The sequence below is a fragment of the Caretta caretta genome, chromosome 4 (genome assembly GCF_965140235.1).
Source record: "Caretta caretta isolate rCarCar2 chromosome 4, rCarCar1.hap1, whole genome shotgun sequence".
In the NCBI taxonomy this organism is placed as follows: domain Eukaryota; kingdom Metazoa; phylum Chordata; order Testudines; family Cheloniidae; genus Caretta; species Caretta caretta.
The window spans coordinates 39,563,360-39,590,050 of record NC_134209.1 but is presented as its reverse complement, the minus strand read 5'-3'; the positions used below and the strand labels follow the sequence as shown (position 1 = coordinate 39,590,050).

Genomic DNA, 26,691 nt, shown 5'->3' with positions numbered 1-26,691 from the left:
ACTTTCAGATGTAATAAACCAAATTCTGTAATGGGATATAAGCTTCAAGCAGCCTGTTGCTAAATGTCACTTAGTGGGTTTCTTTTTCTTTTTCAAGATTTTTTTCCCCATTGTCAAAAAATGATGTACAAATTCCGAACTGCTGAAGGGCAATAATAAAGCTGATAGGAAGCAAGCAGCCACACATCTGATATCTATTGGACATGGGATGTTGTGCTGTATTGTGAGTCTGATCCATGTCAGCTGTCATTTTAATTTGAAATTATAAAGATGGTTACACTGTGGAAAGTATTTCTGTAACCCATTGAAACAGCTGCTATTTAGGATACTGGGGACATAGATTTCAGTATTGACTCTCTCCATGTGTAGTTAATTCAAAGTACCCTAATAATTTTACATTCCTGTGTCATCATTCATAGCAAATGGCAGAAAGTGAATTTGGTTTTCGAGGGAGTAGATACAGTAGCACAAATCCTGATCAATAATGTCACTGTTGGGAGAACGGACAACATGTTCAACAGATATGTGAGTAATGCTGGTATTTCTAAAGGCAATTCTACAGTTGTCTCAAAGCACTTTTCTGCCAAGCGGTTCGTACCTCGACAAGTACACAATAATACCCCCAATGTGTTCAGTCCAGAGTAAAATGTATTTGACTAGACTTGATAATATATCATAGGGTTTGAAATGTCTTTATCTGAGAGCCATACAGAAAGCCACCTCATTGCTGGGAAGGGGAGGTGCACTGGCTTCCCAGTGGGAGCAGGATCAGGCCTAGAGAAGAACATTTCATGTTGTAATCTAGAAGAAGTATGGCAAGAGGAACAGTTTACCTAATGATATGAGTCCTGCTTCTTGGGAACTGTCACAGCTCTAAGTTTAAATCAGTTATATTAGCTGTAAATCTGCTTATTAATTGGTATTAGAATGCTGCTGCTTTACATGTGAATGCTGAAGTGTAAATGCATGCAGTGTACAGCTTACTTATAAATGTTTTTCTGCAGTTTCTTTCTTTTGTTCTTTCATTCTAATAGAGTATCTAAATTCCCAGGCCTTTTGATGTCATTGTGTTGTCTCTTTGATCCTAGTCTGTATCAGTATGTCAGGATCAGGTACTAAATAGTCACAGACCTTTTTTAGGATTGCCATAATTGTACTAAATAATTTTGTAGATTTCAATTATAAGGTTGTGCTAGGTCCTATACAAACACTTAGTAAAACACAGTTCCTGCTCCAAAGAGTATAAATAGTATAAATAGACAAAACAGACAAAGACTGTGAAAAAGGAAAGCCCATCTCCATTTTATAGATGGGGAACTGAGCCACACAGAGATCCTTAGTTTCTTCATGTCTCAACATTTACCTTCATGGCTTTAGAGAAAAGAGGGTCTTGTGGCTGAAGCACAGAACTGGGACTCAGGAGATCTGGATTCTGTTCCTGGCTTTGCCCCAGACTTGCATGACCTGGAACAAATCAAATAGCCTTTTTGTGCCTCAGTTTCCCACCTGTGAAATAGGAATATTAATTCTTCTCTCTTTCACAGGGGTGCTGTGAAGGTTTAGTTAATGTTGGAGGTGTCAAAACAGTTTACAGATGGGAGATGCTGTAGAATTGCAAAGTAGTATTATTCAGTATTTATTTCTGGATCTTCATTTTGGTAGGCCACTAGTAGCATCTGCTTTGTGAAGTGACTGCGTAAAGTAGAATTGAACTGACTAGGACAGAGTCAAGGATTTCATGACTCTGGCAGTTACTCTATTCAGTGGCTCCATTTGTAAAACACTTGAGTGGTAAATCTATTCTGTGGAGGTTGCTTATGTTGTAATTTGTTGGGTGGTGGTCTGCTGCCTGGTCAAGGACTGTGGCTGCTGATTGAGGAGAGGGGCAAGGGCACTTCTGCTTGGTAGAAATTTAAGAACAAATAGCAGGCATGCCACAAACGAATGGTGTGGACAGAACACTAATATCAACCAATTGAAATCTTCATTTTACCAGGTGAAATTAAATTGAGGGGTGGGTATAGTGGTGAGAGCATAAGAGTTTTAAAACTAAATATGTGCCTTTCTGTCCATCCACAAATAGAGGGGGGGTCTAACATAGCGGTGGGCAAACATTTTGGCCCAAGGGCCACATCTGGGTATGGAAATTGTATGGTAGGCCATGAATGCTCACAAAATTGGAGGTTGGGGTACAGGAGGGCTCGGCTGGGGGTGCGGGCTCTGAGGTAGGGCTGGGGATGAGGGGTTGGGGGTGTAGGAGGGTGCTCTGGGCTGGGACCGAGAGGTTCAGAGGGCGGGGGAGGGGGGGATCAGGGCTGGGGCAGAGGTGCGGAAGGGGAACAGGGGGGAGGCTGTGGGCGGCGCTTACCTGAAGCAGCTCCCAGAAACAGCACCATGTCCCTCCTCCGGCTCCTACGCTGAGGCGCAGCCAGGTGGCTTTGTGCGCCGCCCTGTCTGCAGGCGCTGCCCCTGCAGCTCCCATTGGCTGTGGTTCAGGGCCAATGGGAGCTGCGGGGTGGCGCTTGGGGTAGGGGCAGGGTGTAGAGCCCCCTGGCTGTCCCTATGCTTAGGAGCCAGAGGGGGACATGCCACTGCTTCCAGGAGCCGCGCGGATTGGGGCAAGCCCCTGACCCCACCCCCCAGCGGGAGCTCGAGGGCCAGTTTAAAATGTCTGGAGGGCCAGATGTGCCCCCGGGCCATAGTTTGCCCGCCCCGGGTCTAACAGGTCAATGAATAAGTCCTACGGAGAGTTCTTTGCTCAGCTGAGTACTCAGTCTACCTAAAATCAGGCTCTGAAGCTCACCTACCAACCCCATGCTTCACAGCCCAAGCTACATCTTCAAAGTGTTGTCTGCCTAGCTAGGTTTAGAGTGCTAGCTCAAATCTGTCAACCTGGGCTGGGAGGCTTACTTCTGCGGGCTACATAGCCAGACCCATAGACTCCCATTGACTGCAATGAGGCTGAGGGGTTTGCCCAGAGAGAGCTACGTGCAGGACTTAGTGTGCCTTTTCGCTTAATTTGAGAAGTATTCCAATTCTCTTTTCCTTCAGTCCTGCAACCTGTAGAGACTAGTTCACAAACATATTCAAATAATATCTATATAGTTGAAAAGGAATATGCCAATCTTTATAAAGCTCACAGCTAAATTTCAGTGGTATATCGTTTTGTTTTTGTTTTTTCCTGGTGCAGAGCTTTGATATTACCAGTGTGATCAAGGAGGTCAATTTTATTGAGGTCCGTTTCTTATCAGCCATTTCATATGCAGCAGAGCAGAGCAGATCTCACAGAGCATACAGTGTGCCTCCACAGTGCCCTCCACCTGTGCAGAAAGGGGAGTGCCATGTTAATTTCATCAGAAAGGTAAGAGCAAGATCATGTGTATGTGACTAGAGGCTTGGATGCAGGAATGCACAATGTACTGTCATAATAAATGCATTCTGAAACCTGTGATGTAATTTCATAACTAGGGCATATTTTTCATAGCACAAAAATCCCATAGTCCAAAATGTAGATCTAATCTGTAAGAGGCATAAAAAGGCCAGGGTAGCTATCTGTGTGACAAGAATTTTTAAAAGGTTATCTTTGTCAAGATGTCAGCAAGCAGACTGACAGCCAGAAGGGTGTTTCTGTGGGGGGCAGATTGTGTAGTCACTATCAATCTATCCACTAGGTGAGTTTAGCAAGGAATAATGACAATAGCTAGCTGTTCTGAGTGCCAGAGTTTATTGCCAAGGCTGTAGAAAATCTCAGCCAAGCAGCTTTGTGAGTGTTTTTCATTGCTCATGTGCTGTGCTATTTATACTGCGCCGCTCTGGCATGTACCGACAAGAGTTATCTAACGGAGAGCCCACTTTCATCTTAAGGTGGTGTTGTGAAGAGTGTTGGAGATATAGATATATATAAATATGTATTAAGTTAAAATTACAGACTAGAACAAACCTACCAAAGATGGAAAACTGTAAGTCTTTAGTTCACACTGTTATAACTACCTATGGCAGAATATCTTCTGTGTAGGATCTCATGCTGTTCTGAAAGAGCCTTGCGGTAAGGAGGCACAACTGGGAAAATAACAAGTTTCAGAATTGCCTTTCTTTTGTTGGTTTGTCACAGTTTAAATGCCTTCCCTGCTAAGTGCTCCCTGTATTCTCAACAGAGACCTGCAGATCCTCCATTTTCAATTACCTCAAACAACATGCCCAGAATCCTTTTGACCTGTAACTGAATGTAATTCCTCTGGAACCTGTCAACAGAGGGCTTGGTGCCTGGTTCCCCAAAGCACTCTGTTCCCTTCTCTCCGTGGGGCTGAAGAAGACATTACAATCCCTACGGATTGCAGTTAGAACTATAGCAGAACTAAACACTAGTCTCTGGGCCAACCTTGATTATCCTTGCTATGGTTGAATTTGATACGTAAGTGGGGAGAAGCATAGGGGGTTCACTTGTATCATAAAGGTTAATTAAAACTTGGAGAGTTGTTTAATTCTGCAGAGTCCATATGTTTGTTAGAAATCAGTCTGGAGGGGAAGGACTTGAACAGCTGTAGTCCTATTTATAGAGGTGAAATTGCGAGGAATGATTTTTATACTTCGCTGGGCTATATATTTAAACTCGTAAGACTTGTGGAAAGTACCCTTAGTGATTTTTATCCTCAAAGGCATTTCATTTCTCTACTTGCAGATTGCTTGGAATGTTTCCTAAAACGGCTTGCATTTCAAACATATGGGTATAACAGCAGAGCTGCCACATTTGAAAGTAAATAAACACAACATTTTAAAAGTTCGTTTGAGTCTTACCATTGTAAAGTCATGGGACGCTATGTATTTGTGTATGAGGTTCAGTATTAGGAATGTTAAACTCATCTAGATCTTCATGGGAGTCTTGTGGCCGAATCACCCCAAGCCCACACTGAAAATGTACCTTTTAATACTTTAAGATGTTGGCTTTCTACAATAGCTAGTGAAAATATAAGGGATTATATTAATGAACCCTGAAGGTCTATCAGTGATACAGTTTTTAAAAAGAAAAAGACTGTTCCCAGTCAGGACTGTTTTCTAAGAACTGGTTGTCCCTGCTGTTAAATTTGAAATTGGTTCATTGCTTTCTTCCTAGAAGAAGCTTTTGCAACTTGATAGACACGCAAGCCGACTCCTGTGGTGCAGGGAATAGGCTTGACTAACACGCTGTTGCTTGCCAAAATTAGTATGCTTCAGCTGAAAATTATTGGTCTCTAAATTTAGAGTGGTAGGTCACTGTACAGGACTTTAACAAGATCTATTGTATTTGCACGAGGGGGAGGACGTTGTGGAGCTTAAAGGTCAGCTCAATAGATGTCAACAGCATCCCTTTAAGACTAAAAATCTAGTCAGTTTTTAAAAATAAATTGAATGTAGTTTCAGGTGCTATGCTTGGCCATGAGTATTTAATTCTGCCAATGTGTGTAGTCACAATGACATTTTCCTATTTTTTAAATATGTGGGTTTTTTTGTTTGTTTGTTTTTTTTTGGTCGTCTTCCTGTTGCTGTATGAAAGAACCATGCAAACAAAAGGGAGAAAGAGTGAACCTAATTATACACAAAACGCACCAAACAAACACACTGAATCTCTAATCTCTTTCAGTTACACTAGTCTGTGTTACTGGTAACAATAGTAGACATAACATTTTCATACTCCTGTGATATTTAGGTTGATAGTGTCCCTTTAAATTATTGTAAACACCTTTATCCATCAATGTGCTATTTCTTTCTTTGTCTCCTACATTTAAAATTAAAGGTTGACCTTAAGACTGTGGATAAGTCAGAACTGTTTTGAGAGTAACTGCTGGTCTGCTGCTATTGAATTTTTTGCTGTTTTTTTTTTATTATTATTATTTTTTAAGGGAAGGGGCAGGTCTGATTTTGCTCTCCCACTGATTTTGTATGGTTTTAACTCTCAGCAGAATTTAGCCAAGGGGTAAGGAAAAGATACTGTACATTCTTCTTGAGTTATTGGAAATTGGAGAACTTTTTATTTGGTGTATAGGAATATTTTGTTTAGATACAGTAGATAATTTTTATAAAGAGTCTATTTATTGTCTGGAACAATAACAGTTCCTATGTGAAAAATTTCAGAGTAGCAGCCGTGTTAGTCTGTATTCGCAAAAAGAAAAGGAGTACTTGTGGCACCTTAGAGACTAACCAATTTATTTGAGCATGAGCTTTCGTGAGCTACAGCTCACTTCATCGGATGCATCCCGTGGAAACTGCAGCAGACATTATATACACACAGAGATCATGAAACAATATCTCCTCCCACCCCACTGTCCTGCTGGTAATAGCTTATCTAAAGTGATCATCAAGTTGGGCCATTTCCAGCACAAATCCAGGTTCTCTCACCCTCCACCCCCCCACACACAAACTCACTCTCCTGCTGGTAATAGCCCATCCAAAGTGACAACTCTCTTCACAATGTGCATGATAATCAAGGTGGGCCATTTCCTGCACAAATCCAGGTTCTCTCACCCCCCTCCAAAAACCACACACACAAACTCACTATCCTGCTGGTAATAGCTCATCCAAAGTGACCACTCTCCCCACAATGTGCATGATAATCAAGGTGGGCCATGTCCAGCACAAATCCAGGTTTTCTCACCCCCCCCCCCCACCCCCATACACACACAAACTCACTCTCCTGCTGGTAATAGCTCATCCAAAGTGACCACTCCCCCTACAATGTGCATGGTAATCGAGGTGGGCCATGTCCAGCACAAATCCAGGCTTTCTCACCCCCCCCCCTTTTTTTTTTCCCGGGGACATACACACACACACAAACTCACTCTCCTGCTGGCAATAGCTCATCCAAACTGACCACTCTCCAAGTTTAAATCCAAGTTTAACCAGAACGTCTGGAGGGGGGGGGGTAGGAAAAAACAAGGGGAAATAGGCTACCTTGCATAATGACTTAGCAACTCCCAGTCTCTATTTAAGCCTAAATTAATAGTATCCAATTTGCAAATGAATTCCAATTCAGCAGTTTCTCGCTGGAGTCTGGATTTGAAGTTTTTTTGTTTTAAGATAGCGACCTTCATGTCTGTGATTGCGTGACCAGAGAGATTGAAGTGTTCTCCGACTGGTTTATGAATGTTATAATTCTTGACATCTGATTTGTGTCCATTTATTCTTTTACGTAGAGACTGTCCAGTTTGACCAATGTACATGGCAGAGGGGCATTGCTGAAAAATACATACTTGCGATACATCTTTCTGTATTCCAGGAACAATGTTCGTTCAGTTGGGACTGGGGTCCCTCTTTTCCCACTCAAGGAATTTGGAAAGATGTTCGAATTGAAGCCTATAACCTTTGTCACCTGATCTACTTCACTTTGACCCCCAGCTATGGTAAGGCATGATGATATTGCCCTTTATTGTTTCACTTGAGAAATACAGCATTCTTATTCTAAGTTCAGTTACTTAGTACACTGGAATAGGAACATAAAAACTGTTCTTTTGTTGTTTGTATGGACAGTGCTGAGTACGATGGAGTCCAGATCTCACTACTGAAATATAAATAATAATGGTAAAATTATTAAAAATCCAGAATGCAAACTCTGTTTTGCCTAAAGAGACCAGCAGTGCATCAAAAAAACGTGTGTTAGGTTTATAATAATGATTTTAGCTCTGTCCTGTTCTGTTGTTTGGGAGCATTACTTTTGCACCAGCTTGTGTGTTCCATTAAACTTCGAGTGATTGCTCATGTGTATTCCACAATAGGCGTGCGTGCTCGCCACGTGCACCGGTGTCGGAATTATTTCCCCTAGCAGTACCTGTAAGGGAGCACCCCTAATAACCCCTGGAGTGGCGCCTCCATGGCGCGGTATAAGGGGCGCTGCGCACTACCCCCACCCTCAGTTCCTTCTTGCTGCCAGTGAAGGTGCTTTGGAACTGCTCTGCCCCAGCTTTGCTGTAGCTTGTCCCCAGAACTCTTATTCGTGCAACGTTGGTACCTGTAGTTAGTACTCCATTAGTTTTAGTTTACTTTAGCTAGTGCACCCAGGCATGCCCCGGGCCCCAGGTTTTAAGTCGTGTGACACTTGTAGGCACCCGATGCCAGTGAGTGATCCGCACGCGGACTGTTTACGCTGTTTGGGTGAAACCCATCTCAGCAATCACTGCAAGATTTGCAAGTCGTTTAAGCCTCAGACCAAGAGAGAGACAGACATTAGGCTCTGGGCTATCCTCATGGAGTTGACATTGACCCCAACTCTGGTATGCCGCTGCGAGTTCACACCAGGCACTGTGGTGTCGGTGTGCGGCAATCCCCCAGCGCCATCTACTAGTCAGCACCACTCCCCGTCCACGGGGCACGCCAAAAAGGCTGAGAAGAGGCCTTCTCCGCTGCGGCACCGAAGTAAATCTGGGGCAGAGACTAGACCCGTGTTGGGCAGACCTCGATCCCCATCGGCCTCTAGGCCTCCGACTCAAGTAGAGCAGAGTAGCCTGGCCCATTCGGAGCAGGCTTCCCCGGATGTCCGGATGCCTTCCATGCCAGAGGCCCTGCAGGCGGCTCGGGACGTGATGTCCATGCCGGTACCAGGAGCACCACCAATGTTGGCCCCGTAGTCCAGAGGCAAGCTGCTGCTGGGATCTCTGCAGTCGCCCTTGACTCAGTACCGGTCTCGGTCGAGGGAATGTTCCCGATGCCGTTCGCCACTCAACAACCTTTCTGTGCGTAGTCCACGTGGGCCACCGTCGACTCCCACCAGGTTGTCTGGCTGGGTTCCGTCTGACAGAGACTCTGGGCACCGCTCCACCTCGAGGAGCGGACACCGATGGGACCGAGGCAGACGTAGGCAAAGGTCCTCGTCTCGGAGGGGCTATTGTAGTTGGTCGCAACACGAACATCAACGCCGTTCCCATTTGTCGTCTCGCTCCCGGACCCCGCCACGGCACCGCTCCCACAGCCCCGGGCGTCAACCGCTGGCGATTCGCCATTGCAGATCCGCCCGCCGGGGCCGATCGCGGAGCAGCTGCTACCAGTGGTGTCGTTCCTCCACATTGGAGTCACTGTCTCGGAGTCAGCACCGCTCCCTGCGCCACCGATCCTCCTGGTCAAGGGACAGCGGCAGGTCATACACCAGCCTGGCCTCCCTTCGTAGCCATCCGTCGATGGGCCAGGCCAGCCAGGCTGAACAGCCTGCTCCGCCGGTGCCACAGCAGGTGCAGTGTCACCGGGCCCCGTGGCTGCCCACTGGTACCAGTGGGCACCGTGGCCCCCGACGCAGCCCCTGGTGGGTGCTCGCTTGGTGGCCAGAGCTTCGGAATGGCCATTGGCCTCCCTCTCCCGGCCTCCGAGGAAGGAGTCGGTGGGGCGTATATTCTGGGTGCCGTGCCCAGAGAGCGACCAGGTGGTGGACCCTCTGGTGCCAGTGGACATGCAAAGTACCGCACCTGCCTCCTTGCCCTCCCCTGATGAGGTGATGACGGCCACTTCTCCCTCCGTCCTGCAGGAGACCTCTAAAGCCCACCAAGAGCTATTGAAAAGGGTGCCATCAAACCTCAACCTTCAGGCAGAGGAGGTGGAGGAGCCCTCAGACTCCCTTTTTAATGTCCTATCCGCCACGGTACCGGGCAGAGTGTCCTTGCCTCTCCATGAAGGGGTAGCAAAAATTTCAAATGCCCGGTGGCAAACCCCAGCCTCATTGGCCCCCATCTCTAAGAGAGTGAAATGGAAGTATTTTGTGCCCACCAAAGGCTCCTAACTCCCTGGTGGTCGAGTCGGTCAACCACAGGGACCAGCAGGGCCAACCAGCCCCACTCCAAAAAATAAGGATTCAAGGAGGCTGGATTCATTTGGGAGAAAAATGTATTTGTCCTCGAGCTTCCAGTTATGGGTGGTGAACCATCAGACTCTCCTGGGCTGATATGAGTTCAATCTGTGGGGCTCCCTGCTCAAGTTCGACGATTCCCTCCAAGAGCATGACAGGAAGGAGTTCAAAGCACTGGAGGAGGAGGGTACAGCGGCTGCCAGGACAACTCTGCAGGCAGCGTCGGATGCAGTGGACACAGCCGTGCGGTCCATGGCCTCAGCGGTATCCATGAGAAGGGCGTTGTGGCTTCTGCTCTCTGGGCTGTCCAGCGAGGCGCAGACCTCCTTGCAGGACCTCTCGTTTGATGGCAAAGCTCTGTTTGCGGAACAAACAGATATAAAACTTCATGGCCTGAAAGACACTCGCACCACGCTTCAGACTCTTGGCCTCTATGTTCCGGCTCTGGCTAAACCTAAGTTTAAGTCGCAGCAGGCTCCCGCCCAGGCCACCCAATCTAAATATGAGCCCCCTTATAAAAAGTCGCGGGACTATAAGAAGCGCCCGCAGAGACAGTCTTGGCCTGCCCCCCAGTGTGTGTCCCCGAAGGGCAAACAGGCAGGGAAATGGCGGTTTTGATGGGACGCTCGGGGGAGCCCTACCAGTTTTCATCAGGGATCAATCCACAATAAAGCTTCCCTTCTCCAACTGGTTGGGTGCTTTCCTCCCGGAATGGTCACAGCTGACCTTGGACCGATGGCTCCTCAACACCATCTCCCGGGGTTACACCCTCCAGTTTACCTCCACCCCACCCAACCACCCTCCGCCCCCATGCCTCCTGGGGGACTCCTCTCACGAGGCTCTGCTTGAGCAGAAGGTGGGGTGGCTCCTTGGCCTGGGAGCGGTGGAAAGGCTGCCAGCGGAGTTCGAACGCAAGGGGTACTACTCCTGCTATTTCCTTATCCCAAAGGCCAAAGAGGGGCTCAGGCCCATCCTGGACCTGCAAGGCCTGAACCAGTACGTGGTAAAGCTCAAGTTCTGCATAGTATCCCTGGCCTCCATCATCCGCTCCCTGGATCCTGGGGACTGGTAACCTGCCCTCGATCTGCAGGATGCGTACTTCCACATTCGTATATTCGAGGGGCACAGACGCTTCCTCAGTTTCATGGTTGGGCAGGAACACTACCAGTTTACGGTCCTCCCGTTTGGCCTGTCCACTGCCCCCAGGGTGTTTACAAAGAGTATGACGGTGGTGGCGGCCTACCTCAGGCGCCATGGGGTCCAGATCTTCCCCTGTCTGGATGACTGGTTGGTCAAGGGCAGCTCCCAGTCGCAGGTGCAGGATCACATGGCGCTCCTTCTGTCCATGTGCGCCACTCTGGGCCTGTTGGTAAACAACACCAAGTCCACGTTAGTCCCAGTGCAACGCATAGAGCAGGGGTCGGCAACCTATGGCACACGTACCAAAGATGGCACGCGAGCCAATTTTTAATGGCACGCTGCTGTCTGCCGGGGACTCTGGCAGACAGCAGCGTGCCATTAAAAATCCTGACTGGCCTGCTCTTCTCCGCCCACCGCTCTCTCCTTGCAGGGCAGGCATGCTTCCCCCTCCCCCTCCTCTTCCCCCAGCGTGCTGGATTCCTGCCCCTTCTCCTCCCTCCCTGAGGCCAATCAGCTGACAGCCCTTTCTATGGAGGGGGAGAGGGAAAAGCAGAGCAGCAGCGTGCTCTCTGCTCTGGGGACCTTGGGGAAGGGGGTGGAATTGGCATATCCCCTCCAGCCCCCTGCCATGAGCTGCTCAGGCCAGCCCTCTGCTCTGACCCCCCCACACTCTTCTGCCCTGACCCCTGCACCCCCCTCTCACACACCCAGCCCTGACTCAGAACCTCAGGCCAGCAGTGGGCTGAGCGGGCCGGCGGTGTAAGATCAGCATTTTAATTTAATTTTAAATGAAGCTTCTTAAACATTTTGAAAACCTTGTTTACATACAACAATAGTTTAGTTATATAATATATAGACTTATAGAGAGACCTTCTAAAAAACATTAAAATGTATTATTGGCATGCAAAACCTTAAATTAAAGTGAATAAATGAAGACTCGGCACACCACTTCTAAAAGGTTGCTGACTCCTGGCATAGAATTTATTGGGGCAGTCCTGGACGCCATGTTGGCCAGAACCTCCCTCCCATCAGACAGGTTCGAGACCCTGAAAGGGCTCATTGACACGATTACAAGGTTTCCAGTGACAGCAGCCAAAGCGTGTCTCCAGCTCTTGGGTCACATGTTGGCATGCACATGTGTGGTCCGTCACGCCAGACTCAGGATGAGGCCCCTCGAGCTATGGTTGGCCTTGGCGATCTCCCAGGCTAGAGACAGGATGAACAAAGTCCTCACTGTGCCCGAACCGGTGATCGCCTTCCTATGATGGTGGTCCTCCCCGGGGAACATGCTCCATGGGGTGCCGTTCAGAGGCAGGCCCCCATCGATGGAGCTGGTGTCCGATGCATCAGACCTGGGGTGGGGAGCCCATGTGGGGAACATTCAGACCCAATGTCTGTGGTCTGCACAGGACCTGGCCCTCCACATAAACATCAAGGAGCTCAGGGTGGTCCGGCTGGCATGCATGGCCTTCTGCTTGCACCTGGAGGGCCAAGTGGTCAGGGTTCTCATGGACAACATGGCCTCAATGTTTTACATCAACAGACAAGGTGGAGCCCAATCCTCTGCCAGGAAGCCCTTAGGCTATGGGACTTCTGTATAGCCCACGACATTTGCCTACAAGCCTACCACCTACCGGGTGCCTGGAACTCGTGGGCAGATTGCTTGAGCAGGGACTTCTTCTCTTCGCATGAGTGGTCTCTTCACGCAGAGGTGGTGCACAGACTTTTCCAAAAGTGGGGAAGTCCCCAAGTGGACCTGTTCGCTACTCGGCAGAACCATCACTGTCCCCGGTTCTGCTCCGGGGGGGAGGGCGGGGAAGGGGCACTATCTCCGATGCCTTCCTCCTGTCCTGGTAGGCCGGTTCCTCTGTGCCTTCCCCCAGTTCCCGCTGTTAGGCAAGGTCCTGGAAAAAATAAAGACGGATAGGGCCCAGGTCCTCCTGATTGCCCTGGCATGGCCCAAGCAACATTGGTATGCGACCCTCACGAGCCTGACAGTCGCCCGCCATGGCTGTTGCCATCCCGCCCAGACCTGCTCTCCCAGGACCAGGGCTGCCTCCTTCACCCTCAACCTAGTGGCACTCCACCTCACAGCGTGGCTGCTCAATGGTTAGGCTGGGAGGAAAGGACGTGCTCGGAAGGAGTTCAGCGCATCCTCTTGGAAAGCAGGTGACCCTCCACACGCTGAGCCTACTTGGCAAAGTGGTCTCGGTTTTCCCGATGGGTGGCTGAGCAGGGTGTTTCCCCCGGGGCTGCCCCAGTCCTGCTCATTTTGAACTACCTCCTTCACCTTAGAGCCTGGCACCCTCATCCATCAAGGTGCACTTTGGCCTTCCACCCACCATATTGGCCTTCCACCCACCAGTGCAGGGCCACACGGTATTTTCCCGTGCTATGACTGTCCAATTTCTTAAGGGATTGGATCATCTCTTCCCGTATGTTTGGCCCCCTGTTCCCCAGTAGGATCTGAACCTGGTGCTGGCCTGCCTCACGGGCCCCCCGTTTGATCCGCTAGCTACGTGCTCCTGGTCGCACCTCTCGTGGAAGGTAGCCTTCCAGGTGGCGATCATGTCGGCTAGGTGGGTCTCGGAACTCAGGGCCCTGACCTCCAAGCCCCCGTACACAGTATTCCAGAAGGATAAGGTCCAGCTCCACCCACATCCTTCATTCCTCCCAAAGATGGTCTCTGCCTACCACATGGGTCAGGACATTTTCCTGCCAGTCCTCTGCCCCAAGACCCATGCATCCAGTGAAGAGTGCCGCCTCCACACGCTGGATGTGAGACGGGATCTGGCCTTTTACCTGCAGCGGACTAAGCCATTCAGGAAGTCCTCGCAGCTGTTCATCGCCTCAGCCGATCTCCACTCAGCGTGTCTCCAACTGGATCACCTTGTGCATCTGTGCCTGCTATGACCTGGCGGGAATTCCCCTGCCATCAATTGTGCGGGCACACTCGACTAGGGCTCAGGCCTCGTCGGCTGCCTTTTTGGCCCATGTCCCCATTCAGGACATTTGTAGGGCAGCCACGTGATCTTCAGTTCATGTTTTTACCTCGCATTATGCGATCGTCTCCCAGACCAGGGAGGACACCGGGTTTGGCAGGGCTGTACTCCGTCCTGGAAAATTGTGAACTCCTGCCCACCTCCAACAGATATAGCTTGGAATCACCTATTGTGGAATACACCTGAGCAATCACTCAAAGAAGAAAAGACAGTTACCTCTTCCATAACTGGTATTCTTCGAGATGTGTTTTTCATGTCTATTCCACATCTCGCCCTCCTTCCCCTCTGTTGGAGTTGTCTGGCAAGAAGGAACTGAGGGTGTGGGGAGCGCAGCCCCCCTTATACCGCACCAGGCAGGCACCGCTCCAGGGATTGCTAGGGGCGCTCCCCTACGGGTACTGCTAGGGGAAAAACTTCCGATACCGGTGCACATGGCGTGAACACACACCTATTGTGGAATAGACATGAGCAGCACATCTCGAAGAACACCAGTTATGGAAAAGGGAACTGTCTTTTCCCATATAAATTGCTCTCTTCTCTCCCCGACTCTCACACTTTCATTTCAAAAAACCCAAACAGATAGAACTGCTGCTGGAGCTGTCGTTCTGTCGTGAGTGGATAAGTGCAGTGTCGGCACAGTTTAAACAGTGCTGAAATTTCAGGGCTCATGGACGAGACTGGGACAGAAAAGCAACTATGATGTGCAAGGATTGTGTTTCTCAACCTACAGTTTGAATATTGCATGTTTGCCACCTAACAGGTTTCCTTGCCTGGCTCTGCCGTTTGTTTGTCTTTCATTTGTATTGAAGATCATGGAAGCTGAACAAAAGTAGCTTATTTTCTGTTTCAACTGTCTAATGCATGCCACTAGAGACCACCCACGCTACCCTCCACTCCACGCAAGACCCACTTAACATCGGGCGGGTGGGTAGTGTGCGCGCCCTCTTCGCTGGGCTGAATTTCACGCTTTACGAAGAAAGATGTGGCATCTAAATGAAAGAGGAAGACGTCACTCCCTGGATGCTTTTATAGCTTCCAGAAATAACTCCAGCTCTCAGCCAGAATTAACGTAGTCGGAATTTCAATGAAAAGCCTCAGCATAGACTCAGTACAGCTTCTGGGAAGTTCAGATACGTAAGTGCTGCCTGGTTCCTCCCACATCCTCACAACTCCACCTGCTGGCAGCCGGGGGATGGGTTGTTGGATAAGGCAGGAGGGCCCTCTCATTCAGCAGACAGAGCTTTCGGAGTCCAACCTGGAGACCGAGCTCATTAAAATTAAGAGACTGAAATTTGGAAGAAAAAGCAATGAATTAGCAACTTGTGCTGTGTTGAAACAGCACAATCACTTGTGTTGCTTGCCAGATTGTTGAGTCATAGCCTCCTGACCACTGGATCTCTAAGGAGCCCTTGTTCCCATTTTTTGCCATCTAATGCCTGGAGTTCAGGAATGGACTTGGCCTCTTACGGCAGGGGAAGGGAGGGGAAAAAGTGCATCTGGGGGAAAGCTGATGGTTTTGACCTTTTATGTAGTGTCTCTAACCTTGACTTTCCCCACCCACAGCTCTCATTGACTTCAATGTGAATTTTTGGGTGCTCAGCCCTTCTGGAAATCATGCCCTCTGTGCAGGGGTGATGTCAGCTTTGGGCCAAATTCATCCCAGTGAATTCTCTTAAGCCAGTGAAGTTATACCAGGGATGAATTTTGTTTTGAGGGAAACTACTTTCTCTTTTATCCCAAATCAAAATGGAGATACTACAACTTAACTATCAGAAGGAAGTAGATATATAATACACACAGAGAGGAAATTGACAGTTAACAATGGAGATTAAACAAGGGGGTTTTATAGTCCTGTTTCTTCAGTGGTTCTTGCATTATTATATTATTCCACGGGCAGAATGACCAGTGGAAGAAACACAAGCAGGAAAATTGGTTAGACCAGTGCAAATGTCCTTGTAAATAATAATAATAATAAAAAAAAATATACTAAGTCTCTCCTGTTTTGGTTTGCCTTTGTGCATGCACAGTATTCAGCTGTGTTTTGCCAATATCTTTGTTACAAGAAGAAGGGTAAGAAATACATTGCCACAGCTGAGACTACTACAGGAACACTACCGGGTACCTCCATCTGCCATTACCAGACTCTGCTGCCCCATACCCACTCCAAGAGGGATGACCCCTGTGAGGAAGTGGGGGAATAATTAACCACAGGCAGTCAGATAGACTTCCTTAACAGGATTCCAAAGGGGCTGCATAGATGTTCATGGGTTAAACTTGAGAACCCTACCCCCAGGAAGCATAGTTAGCTGTTTTATGCAAAGTAAAGGTTTGGCCAGCTTTTGGTTATAGTTTAATTACCCAAAGTTAACACATTAATAGGAAGTTTCAGCAAACATTAGTTGGAGATACCCCTTTCACCAGATTACCTTGTTACTGAATTATTCCTTAAGCAAGAGAACACTTTGGCATAAGTGCAGAGAGATCGCAGACAAGTCATTAGCATGTTTCCTCTAGCACGCTTCAGTGACAAAAGAGAAACATATGGATCCATCCGGTTTAGACATAGTGGGCCCAATTCATCCCCAGCATAACTCAGTTCATTTTATCCATTAACGTGGGGGGTAGGGTTGCCAGGTATCTGGTTGTCTACCAGAAAGTCCGGTCGATGGGGGACCTGTACAGTGTCTGGTCATATGTACCAGACACCAAAAGTCTGGGTGCTGCGTGCGGGGGTCGGGTGGCAGGTCATCAACCTGCACCAGCCCCTGCTCAGCCAGGGCCATCACCTACCGGCGTCTCATGGGTGGGCAAACTCCACGTCAGGGCTGTAGCCCCAGAGCAGGGGGATCACAGCTGAGGGAGGGAGGTGGAGAGGATCGAGCAAGGAGGAAAGGGAGATCAGTGGCCTCGAGGGAAGAGGCAGAGCAGGGGCATGGCTTTGGGGGTGAAGAGGCAGAACTGGGAGCGGTGTAGTGTCTGGTTTTCAAAAATTAGAAAGTTGGCAACATTAATGGTGGATGAATTTGGCTTATTTATTATTAATACTGTTTTTGTTCAATAGACAAAAGTGATTGTGTTGCCTTGTGATTGTGACCTTTCTCAAAGAGACCTGTGCTCATATGAATACTGACAAAGCAAACATAATGACTGGAAGTTGAGTGGGAAAAGTCCCTTCTTAATGATAAAGAATGAGAGGTTCATGCTCTGTGTTGTACAGAACTTTCAAAGGTTGTATGTGGTTTAGGAATGGGGGGAAAAATGAGTTACGAATTTCCATTACACTGTGCATAGTCCTCGTCTGAATGAGCAAACGTAAACACTGGTGTCAAATACACTAAACAGTGAAGCGTAGGTCCTGTTCAAAAGCAAACTTAAAAACAAAATTGTTGCATTTCTTTTGTGTGTGTGTATGTGTGTAATTGTATCTTTAATAAGACTAGGGACATGTGAATTAGTATGTAAAGAAATACAAATAAATACATTTTTTTTTCTTTGCTTAGTGAAGAGTGCTCAGCAGTGGAGTCTCGAAATAGAGTCTGTTTTTGATGTTGTCAGCTCAAAGCCAGTTGTTGGTCTCGTGACAGTGAACATTCCTAAGTTGCAAACACAGCAAACGTATACTACAGAACTTCCTCCTGGAGAAGGCAGAATTGTGCTGCTCGTAAACATCAATAAGGTGAGGGGGTGAATCCTGAACAGTCCCAAGTAACAAAATGTTTCCTTCCAGTTGCTTGAAGGAAAATGCAAGATGTCTCCAGCACAGTTTTAATTTTCCCATTCACTTTCCTCATCTCTGCTGTATTGACTCTGCCTGACGCCTCTCAGAGCAGGGAAACAGCTCTCTGACCTTCTCACAACTGACCTTCTCACAACTTCTCACAATTAGGACACCAGAGAGCAGTGCGGATGGGGTATGTGGCATTTCACTCCTACTAAGTGAGAGACAAAGAGAGCGGTGACATCATCTTTTGCTTTTGTTGGCCTGGAAATCGTTGTGCTGGTGTTAATCCTCAAACCCATTTTTGATGTTGGTACAGATTGTGTAGATTATCCCACATCTTCCTACTGTGGGTTTCTTTCACCTTCCTCTGAAGCATCTGGTACTGACCACTGTCAGACAGGATACTGGACTACATGGATCTCAGGTCTACTCCAGTATGGCAGTTCTGTGATTCTATATGACAGCAGGTTTCAGAGTAGCAGCCGTGTTAGTCTGTATTCGCAAAAAGAAAGGGAGTACTTGTGGCACCTTAGAGACTAACCAATTTATTTGAGCATAAGGTTTTGTGTGCGTGCCACAAGTACTCCTTTTCTTTATATGATAGCACTATTTCCTGTCCCAGACCATTGTTTTCTGGACAGATAGGTACCTGTCATAGTCAGGATGCAATATGTTTGGCCCTTAGAGGAGGAGGAGGGAAAAGCATTCCTCATACAACCAGTAAGATACCTTTGGGTAACTAAGGGCAAACAAGTCATGTATAGAATTTGGCTAGCCGGGAGGAGGGTGCAAAATTAGTGAAGTTGCACCTCTTTCACTAGTTCTGAATTTAGTCCCTTGAGTTGAGGGATCCTTAAAGGCACATGGAGTGTCAGAGAGATGAAGCATTCCTTGGGAGAGGAGAAACACAACTGAAAATGGACGAATAGGTATAAGCCCTAGAGTTAGAATGAACAGAAGCTCCCTCTCTCCGACACTTCTCCCATCCCCCACCTCGCAGTGGGTGAAAGGCTAGCTACTGGCAGGGTTAATTTACAGTGATTTCACTGATTTCATTTCCATGTAGTTCCATAGCGTTTTTTGTGCTTATGTTTTTAGGAATTCTATTAAATTTGTCCTGTAAATGTAGTTATGAAATTATTAGAGAGAAAAAGGTCAGCCTATGCTGAGAAGTAACGGGCTTGTATGGGGCAATGAGCCCAGGAAGAGCAAAATGGAGTCGTGGTTCTTTCCTGCCCTGAGATCTGGACCTAATGGAGGTGCCTCTACAGAACTGAACTGGACAGCAGCAGACCAGAACCAGGGTCTGGCAATAGCTGACCAGAGCAGGAGCTGGTGATGCTGACTTCTTTGGAACGGGGCAAATAAGCTGAGGGGAGCCTCCTCCCATTTGACCACCACTGAGTCTAATTGGATTTGTGGGTGTGGACTCTGCTGAGAACAAGAATCCTGGACTCCTGACAAACCCAGTTGTTAACCTCTGAGACTATGGGGGCTCTGCCATACCCTTCATACATTTTTCTGGCTTTGTTAATTTAATTTTGCTGTGTAATTTAAATTTGTAGATTTTTTTTCCCTGTTAAAAGGTATTTGGTTTATATTCCGAAGGACTCCCATGTGTTGTGTGCATGGAGAAGAAACACCTATTAAGGTGAATCTGGGAGTGGAGAGTGGTGTGTGTGGCCAAGGTTGATTCAGATGTCTTAATTATTTTAAAAAAGAGACTGTTATTGACCGCTGGCAGAAGGTTACATGAAGAAGTACAAATATCCAGGCCAGAGGGTTTTGTTTAAAAAAAACATTAGCCTTTAGCAAGCCTTTCTAGTCTGCAGTAATACATACAGTGTGATATGAAACTGAACATGATTTTGTGCTTTGGTGCATTCCCTCCTCCCCTGCCCCGGGGAAGAAATTGGTTAACAAAATACAACCATGAGCCTGAGAGTAGTTTGTGAGGAAATGGTGCCCTCAGAGCAGAAGCAACTGTGTTGTTATTCTTTGTAAATAAAGGGCTTTTGCTGCATGAATTCACAGCAGCTGATTTTACAAGAGACACAGCAAGGTGCTGTTAAGTATCTGTGAGCCAGACTGAGCCCATACTCTGTGCAACAGATTTGCATGGTGTGACAAACAGCAAGGCCTGGCAAGAAATGAATTTCTAGTCCAATGAGAGCTCACATCAGATGATGATCTAGGGCCGAGACTGCTCAAGTGGACTGTAACAACCTGAGATGTACAATAATCACCCTGAAATTCACTGCACAGTGTTTCTTGCTGTTCTGAAATTGCTTGCTTCTCTGCTTATAGATGGATATGGGTATGACATCATTACCAACCAATAAGAAAGCTCCATTTGTGTCTAGCTTTCTAAAGCCACTCCATATTTGATGATGCATGATCCAATTTTTATGCTTCAGTTTTTATCCTTTGAATTTCCCGCTTAGTACTCAGACACTGTTGCTTAATATAATTCCAGATCATGGAAGCTGAAATAAGTGGCTATAACTTATTATGTCTGGGTATGGCTACAGCAAATCATATTACTGAGGTGCTCTTTGGCCTCGTTTTATGCAAAAAGATCCTGGCACTTCTTGCATTGACATATTCTTTGTTTGTGTGGTGCACATATTACTGCTTTCTTTCCCCAATATGTGAACTGAACTGGTGAATGCTGCTCATAGAAAGTTATAGAACTGGGCAGCTATAGTATGCAGTTGGCATGAAGATATAACTATATGAAATGGATGCTGTTAACCTTGTTCCATCTCTATTGGGAAAACAAGATGATACTAAATCACAGGGGGGAAGTTACTTTTTTTGTTTCCAGAAATTAAATCAATAAAAACTAATAATATGGAGGAAAGAGTCAAAGGCCTGAAGCCTGAGAAGGGGATGGATCCTCTTCTTTTATTTAAAAGCTCAATTTAACTGACCCAGTGAGTGCAACCAACATATGACCAGGATGATACTTGAAGAGGTGGCTGCAGGTAAATATTTAGTTTCACACACAATAGATGAGAGAGGAGGTTTTCAACGGTACAAACAGCAATTAGGCGCCTAACTCCTATTCCCATTCAGTGGGTATTATCATTATTGTTTATTATTATATTGTTATTTTATTTATTAATAATGTTTATTACAATAGTGCCTGAGGGCCAGCCAAGAATGGGGCCCCATTGTGCTAGTTGCTGTACAAACACAGAGTAGGAGACAGTCCCTGCACTGAAGAGCTTACAACTCAAATAGTCCAGACAGATACAGAGTGAGGGATGGGGTAGAACACACAAGCAGGTATGAAGCGAGAATGAGGGAGGGAGAGGGTGAGGGTTGAAGCAAACAGCTGATCAGCCCAGAGCAGAGAAAGTCCAGTCCAAACCGCAAAATTCTTTGACTCTCCGGAAGTCGCTGCTCTGGCTGCTTCTGCTCTGACCAGCTGGAGTCTCTGACTGGCTCCTCTGCACTTTTCCCCCCAAGGCCATGTGTTGGTGGGGGGGCTGTACAGTTCTGGTGCTGTGGGGAGGGGTGGCCCTGGCTGGATCCCATTTTATCCCCTTCCACCTTGGGGCCCAACTGCCATTTATGTGTTTGAAAATCTCCTACTGGATGCACAGTTGTTACTGTGAGACACATGCCTAACTTCACACAAGTTGTTCTGACCTTAGCTTCTAATTGTTTTTTTGTTTTTGTTTCCTTCCTCCTTAAGAGTGCTACAGTGCAGACTTGGTGGCCTAGTGGCCATGGAAACCAAACTGGATATGACATGACTACAACTTTCAACATGGGGGCAAGATACAAGATTGAGAAATTTTCGAAGGTACATAAATCCTCTCGATTTATATGGCATGTAGGAAGTTAATGTTAGGAAGCATCACTGAATAACCCAGTAGCTCTCAAGCAGTATTAGAAAATGTTCTGCTGGGTTGTCATTTTTTACCCAAGACCATTATTTAGAAACAGGATTTTCTGTAGCCCTAGATATAAGGTAACTAACATGCTGTCAGCTTTCACATGTGCAAAACCTGCACTTCCAGTCTGGCTAGGGGACAACTTGCAAACTAATTTGAAATTTAAAAAAGAAAAGGTGTTATTTTTGTTTTTTAAAATTCTCAAACTTAGGGGGGAAAAAACAACCAACCAAACAAAAAGCTCTTTGTTTAAGCATTGTGGGATTTTGTTTGTCATCTTCAGGTGTAATAAATTATATTATGTAATGAACATGAAATTTACCATTGATGGTTTGGTAACACACATTGAAAAAAAACTTGTATATGATTATATTTAATTTGTTTTTAAAAAGAGAAGTTTATTTGGAATTTCAATGTATAAAACTTTTGGGATGTGTTGTGAGGCACAAATCTGAAGTAACTTCAATTACTAGAGCACACCGAACATATTGAAAACCCACAACTTTATGCTTCCCAGCTTTCAGAGGAAAGCAGTATCTCAAATTTGAATGTCTAAGTAGCAATTAGGTACTTTATTTTACCCAATGTAATAGATTCTGTAAAGTACCTGTTTGTAGAAGAAAGCTTTTTCATTACTTACTAGGATGTTCAGAAGATTTGGGGCATTAAAGAACCACTCACAAATCTTCAACCTATTCAAAAATTCAGACAAAATTAGACTGGGTCCTACATGCTATGAACATAAGGAAACTACTAAATAAATCTGTACATTTGCTAGATGATACTTATGTGTTTTGCACCACTGAAAGTTAGTCCAGAAGCTATTCTCCTGCAAATGCTGTTCATTGTAGTACTTACTGCTGTGAGATTGTTATACCAATAAAATAAAAACCAGCAGGATCTTATTAAAGGGGAAAAGGCAAAGTGCCACATTTATTGTGAATACAGAAAGAATCATAGTAAGCAGTTAGTTATAGCTATAACTTTCCATTCAATTTCATATTTATTCACACATTCATTCATACAAACACACGCACACAGGTTCTGCAAGGTTGTTATCCTAGTTACCAGCCTTAGAGTTGCTCATGCCAAGCCACTGGCCAGGTGGCCTGGACATGAGGAGGGAGCAGGGCCTTGTCAGATGCTCATCTGATGCTCCTGGAAGTTGGTTTGCAGAATCAGACCCCAAAGTTCTCACTTTCTAGAGTCCATTTTTTATAGGAATTTCTTCCTATGCCAGTCTATGAGAATTGCTTCATCATGCTGTTGCTGAATCAATCAGCAGATGGCACATTCCTGACGGCTCTGTGCTGCCAGATGTTATTTTGTTCTTTGGTTCTCCCATTCTTGAGGCTGTTGGGTGGTTCCAGTCTGCCTTCCGGGGGTCCTCTGGTTATTTCCACTTGATGCCTTCTTCGGCCGATGGACACTGGATTCTTAGGCTGGCACCTCCCTGATCATTCATTTATTATCCACACCAAGCATCCATCCACATACATCCTCTATCTCTATTTTAATCACAATTGTTAACAAAGCGAGATGACTACAACAAAAGGGTGGGGAGTCTCTGGGTGTTGTTTCTGTTGTTACAGAGTATTGCTTTGAGTCTCTCTCTGTGTGAGTAGTTGTTACAAAGAATTGCTTTGAGAACAGACTCTGTCTTAGAATGTACCAACACAATTAGCAGCTTACAAGTTTCACGCATAGAGGGAGAGAAACAGTATCAAAAACCAAGAGACCTCTTAATTAGAAATACCCTGGAATTTAAACTATGGGGAATCAAACTCATTTGTGATTTTAATACAGAACTTCTTTAATATGATCCAACAAGATGCCCTGTTGAAGTCACTTCTCGTTGTAGTTAACTTCCATCATGATCAGTCCTGCTAAGTGTTAACAGGATTGGGCCCAAAATTTGTGTTCAGAGTGATGAAGATAATTCATGATCAATGTTTTCAGTATAGTTCAAAATGTAGGTTTGGGGTTTTTTATGTTCAACAAGATAAACTCAGCATGGAGTTTTGGAAAGTGATTTTAGGCTTAGAAAACCGTGGTGTAGGAAATAACATCTGTATAATCTTGTGACCAAGCCACATAGTATTGGGGAAGCAAGGTGATTCCTATTGGGCAGGTGCTTCAGGAGCCCCCATGTTGATGCGTGGCAGAATGGTCACTGGGATTGACTGCAGTACATGGGACATTGTTGCTCCTTTTTAAGAAGCAAAATGCACCTCAGAATACCTGCTGAGGTGTGGCCTATAGGCTATGGCCCCTAGCCAGCAGGCAGCCCCCACATTGGGCCATATTGTACTGGCTCACAAAGTAGCTGGTCTTCCTCCCTGGCACTCTGTAAAATCCTGCCCTGCAGCTGCACAAGGAGGAAAGGCTCCATATAATCTCTTCCCATTCTAGCGCATCCCAGGAGGATTTGCTCTTGTGCCAGCAAGCTGGGATTTCTGCTGGGAAGGAGTAGAATAGTGGCAACATTCATCCAGAGACTCAAGAGTGGTTCTGGAGATACTAACAGGGACGGATATATTTCTAAAAATCGTAGTGAAGTTTCTAGTTTCATTCCATTGCTGCGCTTGTAAGTGAAATTAAGCTAACGTATTTAGAAATGACTTTTCTGTACTTATTGCACATCCACCTGACTTGGGCAGGGAGAGAGACATACACACATTCGGAGTAACGTTACACCACCTTTGCAGCTCCCCTGTGTTAGGGCTGGTGCAACTCCCAAAGTAAGTTAGTGCAACCTCCAAGGCTGTTCGGTGGCATCCTACAGCCTCCTTCTCCCTCCTTTGATATACCTTTCCTGCCTCTGTCCTGCCCCTTCACTGAGGGCAGCATAGGGTCATCACATGAATCCTGCTCTGAGGAGAGAACCCCTCTGAGGCAGAGGAATTCCTGGATGATAGGATCTGTCTGCTTTCCAGCCTCTTTAGGCTGCAAGTATGGCATAAACAACTGAAAACATGGCCAAGAACCAGGCTCAGAGTCTTATTTTTCCTTTTCTATAATTTAAATTGTTTGGGTTGGAACTTGTTTCTCAGAAGATTGCAGAATAAAATCCTAGCCAAAAGCCAGCATAAAGACTAAGTGTTTTCTGGAATGTGGGAGTGCCTCTGTCCAGCTCTGTTGGTTATCCATAGCCTCTTTCTCCCCTCCCATGGCTCCATCAAACAACTTCTTGCCTCTTTAATTCTCTCTTTAGTCTTACTGAGACCTCTTGCCCTCCCTTCTGTGTATTTGTTTTCTGAGATCTTTCTCTTTCCCTCCTTGCACTCATTTCTGCCTCATTATCGGAGCTTTTTATCTCTATCCTGCTGCTGTTTTTAATATTTGGGTTTTTTTAACCACCAGATTTTTAGCATCACTCCAACAGATCTTTCCTGTCTGACTGTCTAATCCATCTTGGCAGTTACACCGCATGCATCATCATAGTATTCTAGTATCTTGTGCTCATTTATTTAGGTATCCTAGCTCTAGCTCTCTCTCCTGATTTTCAGCTCTGGGCTGCTTCTTCTTCTTCCATTGTATCTTTCCCACCTCTAAATGCCCAAATCTATTCCACAAAAACAGAACATCAGCATATTCTGACTTTTTTGGTTCCTCCAGCTGATCTGATTTGCTTGACAAAGACTCAAAAGTCTTTAGCTTGTCCCATAGTCTGGTCACTGATTGATTTTGATGGTGATGCAAGCTGCTCAGTTGTGTGAGAGAAACTTTTGTTTATCATTTTATATTCAGGAAGCATAGATGTGGGAAACAACAAATTCCAGGAATGGGTAGAATGTGTCAGTCCTAAGGCTAAGTTCCTCATAAAAGGAGAGCCAGAGAGAGAGACTGTGGTAGTTCTCAAGCGGCCAAGGACTTTGAGTCATCTTGTTACCCCCTTACCTCCACTGAGAAGCGGACTTACTTGTGCTTATCTGGGTGTCAGCTTCTTGACACCACCTGTCTTAGCCACCCAAACAATCTCCTCCGGGCAATGCCAACCCTTACTTTCCCTTGAAAGTTAACAATAGGTGTATCCCAGCCCTTGAGCCCCTTTGAAGTGTTCTCCTGTAGAGTCCAACCCCTTTTCCATTGAGCACTCACAGAAATACCAGGTCTGTTGTTCCCAAGGAAACAGTATACATACTAACTCAGGATCAGCACCTTGTTTAATACCACAGCACTGAGATATATAGTGGTGATAATCATACATTTATTATCAAAGATTCAAGATTTGAGAGAGAGTGAGTAAGGATAATGGAAACAAAAGGGTCACATATGAAACAAAATTACAACAGACTAAACTTTAACTAGCTAACCTCCATTCTAAATAAGTTTATATCACCTCAAATGTCTTCTGCAGTGTTTCAACCAAGGCTTGGATTAAGATCTCGTTTTCATGAATGTAAATGCACTGCCTGTTTACTTCCTAGGATAAAGGGGTGCCTCCTTGCCTTCTACTTCTATCCAAGTTAATTGTCTGTCCTCATGGACAGTAACCCTCCCCTGCCTGCTCTCCTTGCTTGTTTTTTCCTGCTTCTTCCCTTTTGATTTCACATCCCTCTGTTGATTTGGTATGTAGATGTGCAGCCATTGTGTTGACTTACAATGCTTAATTTAAATACCAACAGAGAGACAGGTGAAAAAACATCTCTTGTCTGACAGAAAACCTGTTTGCCAACTCTGCCTTGATACAGACATTACAACACATTGTCAAAAGGAAAAGGAGTACTAGTGGCACCGTAGAGACTAACCAATTTATTTGAGCATAAGCTTTCATGAGCTACAGCTCACTTCATCGGATGCATTGTCAGTATACATACTTAACTCTTTACATAATATCTGTCCATACATTTCGCAATTATATTAATGACCAGTGTGATCCTGGCTTAAGATCTCATATGACGTTCTTAGGGGAACCAAAATATACATATCAGGTTATTCTTTAACCTTCTTGGCCAGTTGGCATTGAGGGGTTCATGAGTCACAGAGACAGATGACCTTCCCCAAAAACCATGAAGATATGGGGCTGACATTTAGTTCAGCCAGTGGTGAACTTGGCCTTCTGTACAGAGGTGGATTAAGGCAGAAACTGTGGATCTGGACCCTGGGCTTGTGGGAAACCCA

At 46.0% G+C, this 26,691-nt stretch overlaps 1 protein-coding gene across 3 annotated transcripts in view; it reads left to right on the top strand.

Annotated features, from left to right (window-relative positions):
- MANBA (mannosidase beta) overlaps positions 1-26,691 on the top strand; it is a 75,977-nt gene that overhangs the window by 14,090 nt on the left and 35,196 nt on the right. For all 3 annotated transcript variants that reach the window (XM_048846629.2, XM_048846630.2, XM_048846627.2), the window contains exons 3-7: positions 420-525; positions 3,191-3,361; positions 7,250-7,373; positions 17,442-17,617; positions 21,366-21,476. In XM_048846629.2, coding sequence (XP_048702586.1) covers positions 420-525; positions 3,191-3,361; positions 7,250-7,373; positions 17,442-17,617; positions 21,366-21,476 — 688 coding nt within the window. The remainder of the gene's footprint in view (positions 1-419; positions 526-3,190; positions 3,362-7,249; positions 7,374-17,441; positions 17,618-21,365; positions 21,477-26,691) is intronic.